The sequence below is a fragment of the Centrocercus urophasianus genome, unplaced genomic scaffold (genome assembly GCF_019232065.1).
Source record: "Centrocercus urophasianus isolate 14NV4802_14NV808 unplaced genomic scaffold, USGS_Curo_1.0 seq_22, whole genome shotgun sequence".
NCBI lineage: Eukaryota > Metazoa > Chordata > Aves > Galliformes > Phasianidae > Centrocercus > Centrocercus urophasianus.
The window spans coordinates 13063819-13081262 of NW_024884778.1; the positions used below are offsets into that span (position 1 = coordinate 13063819).

General features: G+C 42.4%; 1 protein-coding gene across 4 annotated transcripts in view; it reads left to right on the top strand.

Annotated features, from left to right (window-relative positions):
- Nucleotides 1-17444, top strand: part of FGD3 (FYVE, RhoGEF and PH domain containing 3) — an 88018-nt gene that overhangs the window by 40482 nt on the left and 30092 nt on the right. For all 4 annotated transcript variants that reach the window (XR_006169637.1, XM_042823212.1, XM_042823210.1 and 1 more), the window contains exons 3-6: nucleotides 4717-4885; nucleotides 5822-6419; nucleotides 15241-15330; nucleotides 16015-16151. Coding sequence is in view for 3 of the 4 variants with exons in the window: in XM_042823212.1 (XP_042679146.1) it covers nucleotides 4717-4885; nucleotides 5822-6419; nucleotides 15241-15330; nucleotides 16015-16151 (994 nt within the window). In the remaining variant the exon portion in view is untranslated. The remainder of the gene's footprint in view (nucleotides 1-4716; nucleotides 4886-5821; nucleotides 6420-15240; nucleotides 15331-16014; nucleotides 16152-17444) is intronic.

A 17444-nucleotide genomic window follows, 5' to 3' on the forward strand; every position in this document is an offset into this window, starting at 1 on the left:
ATGTAGCAACAGGAAATGCCAGAATAGAATTAATGTATTTTAAAAATGAAAAATAAACTAAACTCATCACTTCCAGGAGATATGTGGGCTGTGTTAATTCCACAGTCCTGCCAGACTCAATGAAGTAGATGACCCAACGGTACAATGCTTTCTTGAATAGTTATTCTTGCTATCATTCTTTTAGACAGAACCCAGCTAACTGGGCTTCTTTATGCTGCTGTAAAAGTTACCTAACATGAAACAAGTCCCAGTCAGAGATCCCATGGGAATTTGTCACACAGTACCCAATATTTGAAAATCAGACCTACTGGCTCAGAGTGTGCCAAGTTACACAGAACTACAAAGTATTTGTATGATTTGTGTAAGTATTACAAGATGTGGTTGTAGAAGTGCCATTCATCTTCCTGGGAGACTCTGCTTCATGTTAAAATTTGTGGTGTTACTGTTTCACTTAGATTCTTTATAATAAAACTACCTTTAAACAGTGTCTGCAGTTAACTTACATGTAACAGTAGAGGACAGTATGTACGATCTTTTGCAAGGTTGGGAGATGGTAAAGGTTTTTTTTCTTCACTTTTATTGACTTTGTAAATTTGAAATGGTTTCTGTCCCTTAGAAGTAATAGTTTGTTGGTAACCTTCATAGTTTGTATACTAAGGAAAGATAGGAGAATGTTTCTTGCCTCTAGAAAAGTGAAATAATCAAAATAACAAATACGAAAATAGTCATGGGACAGAAACAGTTCCCCAAACTGTTGTCAGTGTGTATTAAATTCCCTGTGTTTAGGTTGACATTTCTCCTTAAACTATCCTTGCTTATCTTGGTGGCCATCTCTAAAAAAGTAATAGTAATAGTGTGGTGCATTCCCTTGTAAAATACAGAATCACAGAATCATAGGGGTTGGAAGGGACCTCCAGAGATCATCGAGTCCAACCCCCTGCCAAAGCAGGTTCCCTACAGCAGGTCGCACAGGTCGGCATCCAGGCAGGTCTTGAACATCTCCAGAGAAGGAGACTCCACCACCTCCCTGGCAGCCTGTTCCAGTGCTCCGTCACCTCACTGTAAAGAAGTTCTTGTGCACATCGGTGCGGAACTTCCTATGCTGCAGTTTCTGGCTGTTTCCCCTTGTCCTGTCTCCACTCACCACTGAAAAGAGTCTGGCCTCGCCATTCTGCCCCCCACACCTCAGATATTTATAGACCTGGATCAGGTCCCCTCTCAGTCTTCTTTTCTCAAGGCTGAACAGACCCAGTTCACTCAGCCTTTCTTCATGAATCATTCATGATTCATACATGAATCTTCCGTCCAGTTTTTGATGGCATTTTTGGGCAAGAACTTTTATTCCCAAAGCTTTTATCCTAGAGTTACATGGATTCTTCATTCAGGCTCTTTCTTGTTGATTTGTTGAGTGGAACGTGCTGGCATCACTACCAGAGACTCCAGGAACAGTTTGCTTTAATGCTACCTGAGGCTGTGTGCTGTTGGGTCATGTTTTCTTTTCTTTTTTCTTTATTTTTTTGTCTGTATTTGCTTCCCAGGGAATAGCTCTTCATAGTCTGATTTATCATGTACAGATACATAAAATTATAAATGTTATTTATGTATTTATGTACACGCACTTTGAAATCATATAAACTATATATATTTAAGTGTCTGTATTTAAATATACATATGTATCATCTAGATATACATACTGTGAGTGCAAATCACAGCACTTAAGTCCTTACAAGCTGTGACAAGCCCACCACTGCCGGGATGATTTGATAGGAAAGCTTTCATCAGATCACCTACCAAGTGTGTACTGACCCTTGGCATTATTGTGAGATGGACAACCTGTGGGCTGGGAGGCCTGAAGTAACACGGTGGTTGAGATGCTCTAGTCATGCTAAGGGAAGGATCCTTATTCCCTACCATGAGGTAAGGGAGGGGTCCTTACTCCCTGCTCTTATGGGCCAGCCAGGTATGGGCCATCCCTGGGCTGTAACTTCTCCCGGATATTTAACCATGTCTTCCCGTTTTCTATTTCTGTCCCTCTGCTTCTTGTTATTTCACTTGTTTATTTTGCAACAAAGGCAGTGTATCTTGCTTGGTTTCTGCTTCCTCCACGCAGCACTGAGTTGCTACGTAAAACCTTCAGGAGGAAGGCTGGGGAAGAGCCATTCCAGCACGTGGCTTCAGCTCTCAGCCACCACCTGAAACACATCCCATGACACTAACTCTTCTCCACAGCTGCCTTTCTTCCCTTTCTCCACCATTTTGCCTGTCTGTGTGCAAGCTGGGCACTGAGAGCTTCACCCAGGTTCTGTGCTCTGTGGCTGGGCCTGTGGAATGAGCGTGCAAGGCAGAGGGGAGTTCAGTGCAGAGAGACAAAACAACAGTGGTGCCTCTAGAATGGAACAGGAGGGCGATGGTGGTTGTGGCTGAGCTCCATCTGCGGGTTCTGCACCCACATGTGCAAGCAGCAGCTTTGGGTTTTTATAGGATTGACTGTTCATTTAGTACTTGTTATGACAGCGCAGGTACAGAGGAGCTCATCTGGTGTTATGTTTTTTTTCAGTATGCAGATCTATCAGTTACTGCTGTTGTAGGAGTTTAAAATGATGTTTAGTTTAAATGTATGTAAAATGCGTGAGGGGTAACAAATGTTTGCCATGTTATTCAATGGGCTTGGGAGTGGAAATCAGCAATATGGTGTGAACGCTTTTTGCAGATTGATGTAGTGTGGACTTTGAAAAGTCTATTTTGTCTTCTGTTGAGTCACGACTAGATACCTGCTTGTTGACTGGACAATGAGCTGCCTGGCTGTTGTGATACTGTGACAAGTAATACCACTTCCTTGAAATTCTGGACATAGGTTCTTTGTGTCAACTTTTCAGTAGACATCTGTGGTTAATGTTCTGTTTTGTAAGCAGTGTTTAAGAAAGGCAGGATCTTTGCCCCTGTGCTGATTCATCTTTTCCTCCAAATTACCTTGGTAAATACCAGAATTCAGAACTAACCAAAGGGACTACTTTTTATTTTCCTGCTTTTTATTACACGTTATTGTATCACAGATGCAGTGAAGTTCACCTGCAGAGTGTTGTAACCCAGTTTTAAGCTCTTAAGAACCTAACAGGAAATGTAGGGTAGGTTATTTTGTAGCTGTCTGCTGCATGACGCACCTATATGATGCAATAATAATTTTCTTTTCCTGCTGGACTGTTTTGTGTGTGTGTGTAAAACAGGTTTTGTGGTGAAGTTTTCAAAATTGAACTGTAACATCTTCATTTTAAGACAAGAATTCCAAATGTTTTTGTGTACTGCCTAGGCAGTCATCCTATGAGAAGCATCCCATTAGAGCTCAAATCATTAGGTTTGATCTTATTCTTTGGTGGAATGCGACCTCAGTCACTTAGATAGTTTTAATGCTGACTGTGTGCAGAGCTCAAAGGCTCCAGCCATTCATCATCACTGACCTCAGACAGCGACTGTCCATAGCCAGAGGAGGGAGGACCCGTAGGCTGATCTGGAGCTTGAAACAGTCAGCATTCTGCAGGGTAGGGACAACAGAGATTGACTTCTTGGGACCATACGTCTCAGCTGTAGCCTCGTCAAGAAAGTAACCCTGAAATTACACTTAGAACAGTTGCTGATTAAAGCTTCATTACAGTGTTAATCTCGTAACACCCATGCGCCATGTTGACTATTTAAAAATTGGAAATGCTTGAAATACATTGCTCTTGAAAACAATGTTTAAGAAATACATTTGTAGAGTTCCCCCATTTGTGTATTAATTCCTTGAATAGCCCAGATGGGATCATTAGGCAGCAGTGCTCCAAGTAGTGCACATTTGGCAGTAATCACACTGCCAGTTTTCCTACCTTCTACTGTAACGTCTGCTACTATGTGGCTGCTTTCTCTGTCTGAAACTGTAGCAGCACGTGAACCTGTTGCCATGGGTTACTGCTTACGTATTTCCAAAACCCTTTACTCTGCAAACAATGTAAGAGCTGAATATATATATATTTTAATTACTGTTTTCTTTAAATACTGTATTTAACTTTGCACCTTTGCCTCCCGATGAATTCTTAAGCAGAATGTACACGTTCTCACAATGTGTTTTATTTATATAGCATATAACTCAATGTAGAAGCAAAAGAGGAAGGAAATTTATGAAGACTACACCACGGAAGACATGGGGGAGGGAGAATGAAAGGAAGAAAAGCTATTATGTTCTGCTTGTGGGTTTTTTGGCCAAGCAAATAGAAGGCACTGAAATCCATGGTGGGATTGTTTCTGTGGTGGGTTGTTTTGGTTCAGATTTTTTTTTTTTCCTTTTTTTTTTTCCCCAACATAAGAGATTGAACAGAGTGCTGGAGTCTTGAGAAGTCATGGGAGGGGAAACTCAGTGGCGTGGTTGAGATGGTGAGCCTATTTGCAAGAACGAAGTGCGAGCTGTGCATCCTGTTTGGTAACAAGGAAGCGGTAAATTTCAGCGAGCCGCACTGTTCGTTTTATACAACTGGAGAGATGCGAAATAGAAGACCATCATTTTTCTTTAGTGTACAACAGTTTGCTTTTGTGTAAGGAATAGTTTGGGACTGCGCTGAGTGTAATTTATGAAGGTTGAAAGAATGGATATCCCTCGTTCTGCATCGTGTGCCTGCATTTTTTTTTCCAGTTTAAGATAAAGAAGATGAAGATTTATCCTCCTGTTTTTTCCTCTTGTTTTATTAGTACCTCCTAAGCCTGTCCACCTCAAGCCTGGGCAAGAAAGAATTCCTCCTGCACCTTCTCGGCCTTTACCAGCTGATCCCAAGTCATCAAGGAGCTTAGCGCCTGGAGAGGAGGAAGTACCAATATCGGCAGGAGTCAACACTCTCATTGAGAAATTTGAAAGTATTAGGTAAACATGTTATTGTACCTTTTAAACTATATATTGCAGTGGTTATAGTTTGTAACTTGGAGTTTAAGATCTGCTGAATTTGAGTGCTCTCCCACAAGTGAGTAGCTCAGAGTCTGCTTTTAGTAAGTTGACTTGTTTTTGCATTATAGGAAATTGATTATTGTGATACGAAATAATTGAGTTCTCTGCTTAAGACTCAGTAAGTGTCAGGCTTACTGTTGCATTGCTGCTTGGAGGTGGGGGATAGTTCAGTGTCAATGTATTTTGAAATGGCAGAGTGTATAACAGTTTCCTTAGAAACTTTAAGTATGAAACATTGAATGGGGTCAGAGCTGATGTACAAAACAGCTCATTTCATGAACACGTGAAAATTCTCTTCAAGACTAAACTTGGCTGTTGGACCTAAATGATTGTTTTCATAAAGAGGGAATGGAGACAGAGACACTGTACTTGTGCCCTTTAGCGTGTTACCACCTGGGTAAATCTAGTAAGGTCTCTTTCAGATAGGAAGAAGTAATGCTTTCTTGTGCTTCAAAAAAGGTCCCCTCTCTGACAGAAAATAACTTGCCACAAAGACTTTGTTCTCTTGAAGAAAGTGAGTTCCTGTTTAAACAAACCCATAAACATATGCTTTTTTTAACAGATGATTCCTCTTGCCCCAAATGTTCAAACCAAACTATACTTCAGGGCAAGGTGGGAAGTGTTAAAGATTTGGGATTCTGATGGTAACTTATGGTTAGGAATGGTGTGTTTTTTACCTGAATATTGGGTGAATGTTGTTACAGCAGTGTCTGTACACAGCCTCCTGGTATTGTCACGGGGCTGTAAGAAATGTGGCTTGAAACAAATGATAATCAGGCCCAGTCTCTTTTGAGGTGCTTTTGAAAGCTCTCATTGTTAATGTGAATGGCTGGGGTGCTTTCTCTTCACCTGCAGGCAACCTGTACATATTCTTCAAAGGAACCAGCTAAATTTAGCTCTTAAGATGGAACCAGGCCTGGACTCATCCAAACAGTCGAGCTCGTGTGACTGTGACATGGTAGCTTCCAGCGGCTGTTCAACAAATGAAAAGAGTGAAGCAGATGAAAATGAGCCAGACGTGCCGTGCGGTGCGGATCTATCCAACACAGACATAATGAAAATTAAAGAGCTAAGCATAGGCGATAACAAAAGCCATGAAGACTGTACTGCTGTGAGTGTGAGCAAAGAACCCTCTAGAGAGCTTAGCAGTAAAGACTCAACTGCAGAACTGAACGGTAATGGTAAAATTCCCAACAGAGACAGTGGCATTGACAGCCCTTCTTGTAGCGTGGCAGGGGAAACTTTCCCCAACGAAGAAGGTGCAGAGCAGAAGAAGCCCGGTGTGTCTGGGAATCCGGGGGAGATGGAACCTGACAAAAAGGGCACCAAATCTTCCTCTGCAGAGCAGAAGAGAGACTCCACACAGGATGAAGACAGTGATATTGATGAAGGAAGTAGCGAGGAACAAGAAACAGCGGAAGTGCCAAAGTTAGAGTATATGGATATAAACAAGGTAAGGTGGTTTAACATTACTTTACCTGAAGCCTGTTTCTGGCTCTTTCCAGAGATCCCTTGCATCACTTTTGTGTGTTTGGGATTTTTTCTTTGCTCTTATGTCAGAGGATCATGACAGACATTGATTTCCTGCTCAGTTTGGGTCATAGCTTGTTCCTGTTCTAGACTGTATCTGTCAGAAAGGTTTCCAGTCTTAATTTAAAAGGTTCCTTCTTATGAGAGTGCATCAGAGGCAGAGACAAGTTGTTAAAACTGAAGTTCCATTTGTAGGTAAAGACTTGGACTCTGTGTTTTTTGTTTGAATTTGTGCAGGTTTGGCTCCTACTTACGAGATCACGTTGTTTGCAGTGGGACTCCATGAGATGACATGCTAATTGGATAGTTAATCTTCCAGGGTCGGGGCATTATATTATGGAAGGACATGCACGTTGGAAATCTCACTTAGCAGTGTATATATGTACATATTTTTTTTTAAAGAAGCCTGGGATTCTTTTAGTGTGGCTACTTTTTGAATGCAAAAAGTTATTTTGAGGGTATTCTGTGGAAAATAAGGGGGTCCATGCTGTTGTATATTTGCTGCATCTGTTTAACGTTAATGGCATTCCTTTGATTATCTGTTTATCAGGACAGTTACATTTAAAAATAGGTTAGACTTTTCATTACAGGAAAACAAGATGCTTCAAGCAATATGTCTGCAAAATATTCCCCTTCTTGATTTTTTTTTTTTCTTTGTTTGTTTGTTTGTGTTTGGGTTGTTTTTCATTTGGACATCATGAGAGTACGGTTTGTGTTCAGAACAATACCATGAGCACTAACAACCAGACTAGTGAATTGTAGTGCTCACATCTCAGTGTGAATGGAGTGGTTCTGCTGAGGTCACAGAATAAATCCTGAGTTATGTACGTCAAGAGTTTGTCCCTCTGGGAGAGGTGACAGTTTAAACTCATTTGGTAGCTCCTAGATCAGATCAACCAGTATTACAGAGTGATGAAATTGTATGCAAGTCTGTGATGTGCTTGAAGTTCTGTCATTCAGTGCTGACAGCTTTAACTTCAGAGTAAAATTAAAGCTCTGTGATGTCCCCCTTTTTTCCAAGCTGACAGTGTGCTGAGACAAACACACCTCCAGGAAGGTACGAAAAAGCCCCGGAACTTCTCCAGTGAATGCACTGCTTTATGCTGCTGCCCTTTCTCTTTATTACAAGCTCAGGCTTGTGTGACTAGAGTCACATTCCCTTCACATGGCTCAAACACCAGCATTGTTGCCTGGGACAGGTGTTGCCCATCCAATCCTTAATTGCTGCTCCTTTTGCAATTTCGGTGCATGTTAAACTTGTTGAAATTGAACTGGTTTTACCACCCCAGCTTTACACTGATGGTTCTGTTAGACAACAGAAAGAAGTGAGTCTTAATATTGCCAAAGTGCTGTGTAACTAAGAATCAGTCTCTCAAAGAGGAGACCCTTCTCCTGCTGCCTACTTGCTGCCTGAGTGTGCATGAGGTGGGGGTTGCTGCCTGCCTGGAGCATGCTGCATGTTGGCAGACCCAAGTACCACAGACTCAGATGAATTCCCTTAAGTCTGCCAGGTACCAGTGGGAGTTCAGCAAGAGGAAAGGATACAAACTCTGATTTTGGTGTCATGGATACCATTGGTGTCACAGAAATAGCTGACCTGAAAGCAAAACTTGAGAGTTTATTTTGGCAAGTAGTCATTGTCAAAGTGAAAGTTGCTTGTATCCTTGTAAAGGAACTGACACTTTCCATCCTAATTGCACCAACTTCCATTTGTTCAGCTAGTAGTGTATCATCCTAGAGGCTCCAAAGTACAGCAGAGCCTCAGCTCAGGTGTCAGGATCTCCAGGGTCTCTATCCAGGAGGGAGCCTGAGCACAGTTCTCAGTGCTCACCACTGCCACCATTTGTTAGGACTTGTGGACTGGAATGCCATAAAGCATCCTGCAGACTGGGGAGTAGTGAGGGCCATGAGAGCTGGGTCTGCTTGGCAAACATGGGTGCTTGCTGTATATGTAGAGAATGTGATCTCATTTGCCTGCCTGCAGATCTGCAGTCTCACCTGGCAGCTGGTGGGGATGGCAGAGGAGCAGCCTGTCAGCTGGGCAGGAAGGCTGCAGGGCAGGCAGCCCGCGTCCTGCGCAGGAATAATCCATGGCAATATGAGATGGGATCCAGCAGGACTACTGGTCTGCACTGCCAAGGGAAATGTGTGTTGTATGCAAGAAATCGGAGTGGGGGATCCTCCAGAAAGCTATTAGTGGGAGAGATTCTTATTACCATCTGCTAAAACTTAGTTTGTGTCCATTAACATCTGGTATCTCTTCAGTATTCCGCTAGTGTAAGCTCATTGACATCTCACATCACAGGCGTCACCATCACAGTGCATGGCTTCTGGTCTGCTGCTGCTCACTTTCCTTTATGTGTATCTTCATACATAAACACGTATACTATGAAATAATTCAATTATTTTATCTTCATAATATATGTATATAGGTATTTGTGCAACTGAAGTATTATTTAAAAAATTATTACTTGCAACATATCAGCAAGAAAATGATGAATAATGATTGGAATGATTCTGTAATCTGGGTATTAGATTTCCTTTTCGAGTTAGGCATGCAGTATAAAAGCAGCTGTGGCAAGCCCAAGTGGAAGACTTTACAGTGTCATTAAGAAGAGTTTTACTGATAAATATTACAAATAATTACTGGTCTAAGACATTGGAGTTTTGATGGCTGTTTTTAAATAGTGTTCCTTAGGCTAAATGTCCATATAGTGTGAAATAATGCAATTAAACACTGAGTTACGTGGTCATATTTGTCAGTAGGCTTCTTAATGAATTTCTAAAAGGGCAAGATCTCTAGAGGAGGAAATGCTCTGTTTTCTTGTGTTCCTTTTTTTCCTATTGGGACTTCTCATCTGAATGAGTACAGGAGGACAGGTGTGACATTAATGTGATGTACTTCAGGTCTGTCCTTGCAGTTTGGGTTGATTTCAGTTTTGAGAAGGCTGTTTTGACACTGACCACAAGATGTGAGCCCAGTTTTATGGCCACGTGTGGGGAAAGGCTTAAAGACATGCTGCCTCTCCTTCAGTGTAAGGATTGTGCCCTCTTCTGGGGATGCAGCGTGCACCAGCTCAAGATCAGGTGTAGCCAGCTGGTGTATTACATGTTCACAGCACCCTCTCAGTCTGCCCTCTGGTTCTGATGCAAATCTGGACGCTGCAGAGTGAGTCTGTAAGGGTGCAGAGCCATGGCTTCCAACAAGCATGATTCAGTTTGAAGCTGCCTTGTTATGTGGTTGCTCTGAGTTCACATCACCCTTAAGAAAGCGGGGAGTTTTCCAGAAAGCAACATGCCAAAACGGCTGGGAGGAAGAGCTCAGTGAGCACCCATGTTGGTGTGTGAGCAGGAGAGACCCTTTCTTCCCCCCGGGCTGTCGCAGGGCAGGCTGTGTGTCAGGGCTTTGTTCCTGCCTCCCCTTTCCCGCTGCCGGTACCGGGCTGCAGCTGCGCGGCAGAGGTAACCAGCGCTCTCATTAAACAGTCACGTTTTCCAGAGAGCTTTGTTGTAGTTGGAGGAGGATGCATGGGAAGTACAGCTGCAGAATGATTTAACGATGGCTCAGTGATTCCTGGGGTATTGCGTTAAGCGAAGTTCATGAATAAACATTAGTAGAAAAAGAATCCTATTTGCTTTTCTCCTCTCTAGATTTGTACTTCGGAGCGCTGTCTATCACCCGAGCTTTCACACATCCCTTGGCTGGTGAAGTCATGCTGCCTGATGGATGACTTGCATTGTTTTATTTAGTCTGGGTTCAGCTCTGCAGTGTGGTGTGGCTTCCTTTGGGAGTCTGCAGCGCAAGCTCACAGATCTCACTGTTAGCACACAATTATTGAGATACGTTTTAAATCACAGGAGTGACTTGCTGGGATTTCCAGCAATCTTTTATCAGAATGAGACTGAACAAGGGGAGCTTATTAGTTTTGATAATGTTTCAGAAAATGTCAGGAGCTCTGAGAACTGAGGCATGTTAGCCTTGATGGGTACAAAAAAAGCAATGACAAAAGCATGACTGAAGAGCTGTCATGCTTTGCAGCCTCTGTCATCCAAGGTTCTGCTGACCACCACTGCCTGGGAGCAGTGGAGTGATGCTGCTGAGATGGGTAATGCTTTCTCGTGTCCTTTTGTTCAGATATTTTTCACTAATAGTAACGTGTGCTCGTTAATAATCATAAAAAAATGCCTTTCTCCATCTGTCCCGCTTCATGAGAACCTGCTGTGTAAAATAATGCTGATAATGGAGAGCCCCCCTGGGCCTCGTACAGTCACTGACGTGTTCCTGTTCTGCCTGTACCTAGCTGGAGTTGTGCTTCTGATTTCACAGTGCAGTTTGTGTTGGAAAACGTGACCTGCAGTCCTGAAAGTCAGACCTCTGGGTAAGATTATCTCCACATGTATTTGGGAAAAAAAGATTTTGACTTGGCCTTGAAGAGGATATGAAGTGATTATCTTCACTTCCTGATTTGACACTAGGGAGTGTGGCCAAAGTAATCGTTTTCTTATGAGAATCTGTGGAGGCCTCCTGATTTGGTGCATCAATTGGCTTACAGCAGGTTAGTGGGGGAGCTTTGTCTGGGAACTTTCTGTCTTGTTTCCTGATTCAGTGATTCTTTGCAAGCCTTTAGATGAACCCGCACAAGTTAGCCACTGAGCGAACCAGTGTAGCCAGTCATAGAGCGCAAGTTAAGAAAAACTGGATATGTTCTCGTCTTCACTTTCGTTGAATATGCTGAATAAAGTAAGATCTCAGCACTACAAAAAAGCCCTACAATACAACAACTTTTCCATATTGCTTTAACATTTTTGCTTAGGAAGTTGTCTATGGTCTTTTTGAGACCTTCTGCAGAAGAAGGAGGGCAACAGGTTGGCTTGAGCCCACCACCCTGTTCCAGGCAGCCACAGCTTGAAGGAGGGCAATGCCTGCAGCCCCTTCTCCCAGTGCCTGGCACCTGATGGGCAGCTGGTCAGACTCTCAGGAAGCACTGATGTGCTTGGGGCCCTTCATTGCACAGCAGTGTCTGCTGTTACTCACTTTGTGTCTGTGATTGGCAAATTTACGCGTTTGTGGGTGCAGGTGTACTCCCACTGCAGGTGGGAATCTGCCCTTTTATGAGAACCTCGTGCTGGTGGTGCATTTCCTTTATTTTAAAATGTTTTATGGACACAAGTAAAGCTGAAAACGAACTGTTGGACCTTCAACGCAGAAGTGAAAGAGCATCACGCAACTGCTGTTCCAAGCACTGCAGTGAGCTTCCTGTGTCACAAATAAGCACCTACACTTCCCTTTTCTCATCTTCCTTGTCACTCCGCCAGCTCAGCTGCGCTGAAAAGGTCCTGCAGCGGTTGTACGGCTGTCGTGTGAGACTGTGGTCCTGCCAAGTGGTCATGGTGGGCAAAGGAGGAGGAAAACGTATTTACTAAGAATAAAACAGCTTGGAATTCATTTTAAGTGGAAAGCTGAGTATTTTATTTGCCATGTCATTTACGTGCCTTGTAAATGGCACACTTTTTCTGCATGGCTCTATTAGCAAAGCTAAATGTGTTTCACCAGTCCCCTGTAGCAGTCACTCAGATCATGTGCAGTTTGTACTGTAAGCTGAGTGTGTTTGATAAAAGCCACCTGCATGGGCAGAGGCCTGGTTACCAGGTGCCTGTTCTGAGTAGGCTGGAGATGGTGACAGCCCCAGATACCCGGCCCCTTTGAATTGATGCAAAATCAAGTATGTGGTGAGTTCTCCTATGAAGAAAGGTTGAGGGAACTGTATTTGTTTAGCTTAGAGAATAGAAGGCTCCGGGGAGACCTCATTGTGGCCTTCCAGTACTTGAAGGGAGCGTATAAACAGGAAAGGGAACGGCTGTTTTCGAGGGTGGATCATGGAGAGGAGAAGGGGAATAGTTTTAAACTGAGATGGGAGGCTTAGGTTGGATATTAGGAGGAAGTTTTTCACACACAGGGTGTGAGGCACTGGAACAGGTTGCCCAAGGAGGCTGTGGATGCCCCATCCCTGGAGGCATTCAAGGCCAGGCTGGATGTGGCTCTGGGCAGCCTGGTCTGGTGCTTGGCGACCCTGCACACAGCAGGGGGTTGAAACTAGATGATATTTGTGGTCCTTTTCAACCCAGGCCATTTTGTGATTCTGTGATTCTCCTTGCTACTGGTTCACTTCAGGTTAGTGATGTTAGGTGTGTCTCAAGTCTCCTTAGGTTGGGCATGCTGTGTCTCTGCTTTCTTTGTTACCCCAACAAGAGGACTCTTTTCCCCCAGCCGTCTTTGTTGCCAAAGTCATTAGGCTGAAGCCTGTTTACTTCAGCAAGCAGGACTCCTTCGATTCCTGTCAGACTGTAGTTGAGTTAGTAAATGTGAACAGAGACTTACATAAAGCTGTTACATAAGGAATATAAATGCATTTCAGTTTGCATGCTTTTAGTTTTCCTTCGAAACGAAGGAAACACAGACCATGAAATATGTTGTCCATATTCCCTGCTGTACAGCTCTGCCTGTGTCAAATCTGTCCTTCCAAGAACACAACGCAGGATGGTTGGAGCTGGGCTGTCCTCGTAATTCACTGCATCAACTATTTTAAGTACAACGTTATGTCAGTTGAAAGGTGAATAAGTTGCAGATCAGTCTGAAAAACATGCCTGTCTGCCACTAGCAGAAGGAGCAGCTGAAGATGATCTTGCCTTAAAACATAATGCTCAGCTCAGGCTGATATTGTGCTCGGCCGTCGTTTAGTCTTCGAGCAGATGTCAGCGAGATTTTTGTAAGTATAAACTCAGTTGCAGATGGTGAAGGTCAGGAGGTTAGAAAGTGCCTGTGCTATGTAAAGATTTACTTTCGAGAGCGAATGTATTTGGTTGAAAATAATTATTTTTCAAATTCAGAACTCAAACAAATCAGAGGATGTTCTGGGTGCTGGCGTGCCAGCCGGATGACATCAGTGCCTTTCATTCAGGCACTCAGCAAATCTGGCAAGTAAATTCTTTCTCAGCAAGAGATCCCAGTTATTGGAATCTTAATGGCCAGCAGTGTCTTTCATTATAATCTATAACAAGCTGTGTTTCTCCATAACGGCTTCAAAGCATTGTGCTGTGTCTTCTTTTCTAACAGAATATTAACATATATCATATAGTCACTCAATCCAGCATTTCCAATACAGCAAAAGTCCTCACTGTCCCTTGGTTGCTGCTTCTGTCACAGAGCTGTAGGTACTTGGGCTAAGTGGTACCTTATTTTGTGTAGGGTAGCTGTGGGCCTGGTTTGCTTGGATTCATGGCTAGCTTTGAAAAGGCTTTCAGGTCTTTTGGTTGCACAGCAGTTTGCCTGAATGTGTTTTTTAATTTAAATTTGTTTCTTTTCAACTTTGCACGTAATCAAAACAAGATGGCATTGAAGAAGCTTAAAGAGAGAGTTTCAGTGACACTTTCTAGCCGTGTTGTGTGTCTAGTGAGGGGCTGGCAAGCAGATGGAGATAGGTGTTAGGGACAGAAATCTCTGCTGCTGCTGGGGGCCCAGGTGCTTCCTGGAGCAGAAGCAGGCTTTGTTTTTAATTGACTTCAGCTGAACTCATTCTCTGCGGATTTGTCCGGTCCTTTTGTGAGCCTGTGGGAACCTTTGCTGCCTGCTGCTCTGTGTGCTCCAGGGCTGTGCACGCAGGGATGTGGTGCTTAGGGAAGCAGCTCTTGGTCTTGAAGTAGCACTTCAGTGGTTTGATTTGATGCAGTCAGTTCTCCAATGCAAGCAATGGTGAATAATTGCACCAACTGTTGCTGTCTGTTCCATTAGCCGTTTATACATCTCTCTAACCTACATCACAGTTGTCTTTTTCCCAGCTCCAGCCCATTGAAATTTCCTTACCCTTTACTATCCTTGCTGCCCCTTTCCAGTGTTGTACTCCTGTTTCTACCAACCAGCCCTCAAGTCTGGAACACAGTTTTGATTTGGTTACATGTAGACATGGAGTTTGAAGTCTAGACCTTCAAGGGTATCTAGAGTTAGTCAGAAAGCTAGAGCTGGTGTCACCCTAATTCAGGTATTTCTAAACACACAGGAAAGCAAGAGTCTGTGGAGTCTGTGTAAGTTCTTGCTAAATGGTGAAGTAAGTTTATGCCTCCTAGTTGTATTCAAGCTTTTGATTTAGTTCTTATTTATTTATTTTAATGAGCACAGTGTAAGGCTTTGCTGGGTAATTTCAGTTACACTGCTGAAACTGGTGAGTGTTTAAAGCTGCACAGAGCTCGTAGAAATATAGCAGAGAGTAACCTTGCACTGTCTGGGGAGTGTGAAGTGTGCCCAAACAGGTCTTTTCTAGTTTCTGTTTGTTTTTGTATGCATGACCCAAGTTAAAAATTGAGAACTGTTAATTTGCAGTCTAATGTCTCAGTAATCAAATAAACTAGATATATCTCCAGATTGAGTGGATGTTTCCAAAAAACAGAAAAAAAAACAGAAAAATAGAAAAACATATCAAATGAAAACACAAAGAAATAAAGTGATGTCTTCTCCAGCTTTCAGAAAATGGCTTAAAAAATCTCTCTAAGGCAAATTGATGCGTTGGTGAGAAGTGTGGAGCAGATTCTGAAATGTGTTAAGCTCCTTCACTTTGGGCTTCTTATCGGCAGGGCGTTTCACCTGGAGAAAATGGGAGGGAGGACGCTTGGTGAAGGTTAGTTTTGCTGGAGCAGATGGATTCTGTTATTTGTAACTTCTTTTTTTTTTTTCTTTTTTTTTTTCTTAACAGTGTACAGAGCCCCAAAAGCTATTCAACATTGCAAATGAACTGCTCCATACAGAAGAAGCATATGTTAAAAGACTCCATCTGTTGGATCAGGTAATTCAATTGGATGGAATATGTAATTATTATATAAAGAAAAACATGAATGTGCAGTAAAAGCAAAGGAAAAATGAAGATGATTAACGTTGCTTAAGAAAAAAAGAGACAGGGCAAACTGTCACCTAGTTAGAAATCTTGTTAGAAGCTGCAGCCTTTAGAGAGTCATCTACCACCATCCAACCCTACAACCTTGTGGAAAGCTTTCCAGTGTTTGCTTTGGATAGCAAAGGCTGTTTCAAGACCCTAGAAATCCAGGGAGTGTCTTTCACTTTTGTTCAGTACAGTGTGATTTTCCTACAGAGAAACAATCAAAGGGTTGATTTTGCTTTGTGTAAATAACAGTAAGTGCTCTTCAGGGACTGATTCTTCTTTGCAGCTTACACTCCCAAATACAAGATGTCTCATCTTCTCAGTAGTTTCAATCTGTTTGACTTACAACCACCCCAGACATTTCTAATGGAGAAATAAGCCCTTATGCATAAATCTGACCCTGTCTGACAATGGGCTTATGTTTAGTGAAACTCCTGAGAATGCTTAAGCTGGTGATCCCCAGGGACTGAGTGCCAGAAGTCAGATGTTGTGGCTCTGTTCTGAGGCAGTCAGCTTTGCAGTGCTACAACCTGATGCCGCCGTGTTCAGGATTTTTTAAACTCTGTGTTGGTACTGTCTTGTCTCATGCAGGTGTTTTGCACTAAGTTGTCAGAAGCAGGTATTTCATCTGAAGTGATAACGGGCATCTTTTCAAATATTTCTTCTATCTATTGTTTCCACGGACAATTTCTTCTTCCTGAGCTCAAAACAAGAATTACACAAGAATGGTGGGTAACTGTCAGTACAATTACTTTTAAAATATATTTTCAAGAAACTTTAGTGACCCAGGCATCTCATTTTATTCCAGCATTTTTAGTTGTTTGATGCAGTAGTTCACTTGTTGTTTATCACATTAGCATGGAGTCTCTTAAACCTCTTTTATCTCTGTTGTTCCTGAATACAGTAGACCTGAGCACTCAGCATTTCTACAGTACTTCATGAGAATTTTACTCCAGACCAGATTACTATTGGAGCTGTTTTTCTTACTGTATTTCCACTATCCTTGTTTTACAGTACTGTGAAATTGTAGTACTAGGAAAGAAATGAAGTGCTTATTTTGCTCCATGGATGGTCTTGTCCCCAGTGTGAAATACTGAAAAATATGGATATTTTCCAAAGAAGGACACATCATCATATCGCAGTCTGGACTCTGCATGCCATGTTGGAGACTTAATGAGACACATCCATTTGATATTTTAATGTAGTGATTATGTAAAATTCACTGTTATAAAATTAGCATTTTATCAGCCAAACAAAGGAAAATCTAGAAAGATAAGATAGACAGCCTTGTGCCCATGAATGAGTTTACATCTGTTATGCAGCTGTTTCTATTGTAGTTTAGTACCACAGTATTGGACAAGATCTCACCCAATAATTTGCTGGCCTTCTGTGAAATAATAAATATTATTTGTTACACTGTACATACACTTTCTTTAAGAAAATAGTTCTTTTTTTAATGTAAGTAATAATAGTCAAATATAAAAATTTGGCAACTGTAGTAAGTTTTAACCTTTCTGCCTATCACTCCATTTAATTGCAATGCAGATGTAGGACCCTTGACTTGGGATGATGCGCTGGCTGCAGAATGCCCTGCAGTGGAAGGTGCTAATAATGCTGATGCTGCACCTTATTTCATATTAAAGTCAACAAAGTTGACCTTTCCAGCTATCCTAAATGATGAAGTCAAGATATGAGCTCCCATCCCTCTTGTTAGAGTCCAGTCTTCTTCTCATAGGTCATCAATATCCATAAGGAATAAAAAGTGTCAGCACCTTTGCACTCGACCTGTGTCTACAGGGAGAGATGTAATAAAGGGAAGGAAAACTGGAGAGACTGGAAGTCAGGGCAGGGCATGAACTCATTCCGTGGCTAAAGGACAGTAGTGTAAACAGACTGTGAGTCAGGAGTTCAGCGAGGAAAGCTGGGGAAAAAATGGAAGGGAATCTTCAACTGGTTCTGTCAAGAGGACTGGAACATGAGAAAATTGGGTATGCAGCTCTCATCGTCGTTTACACATGTAG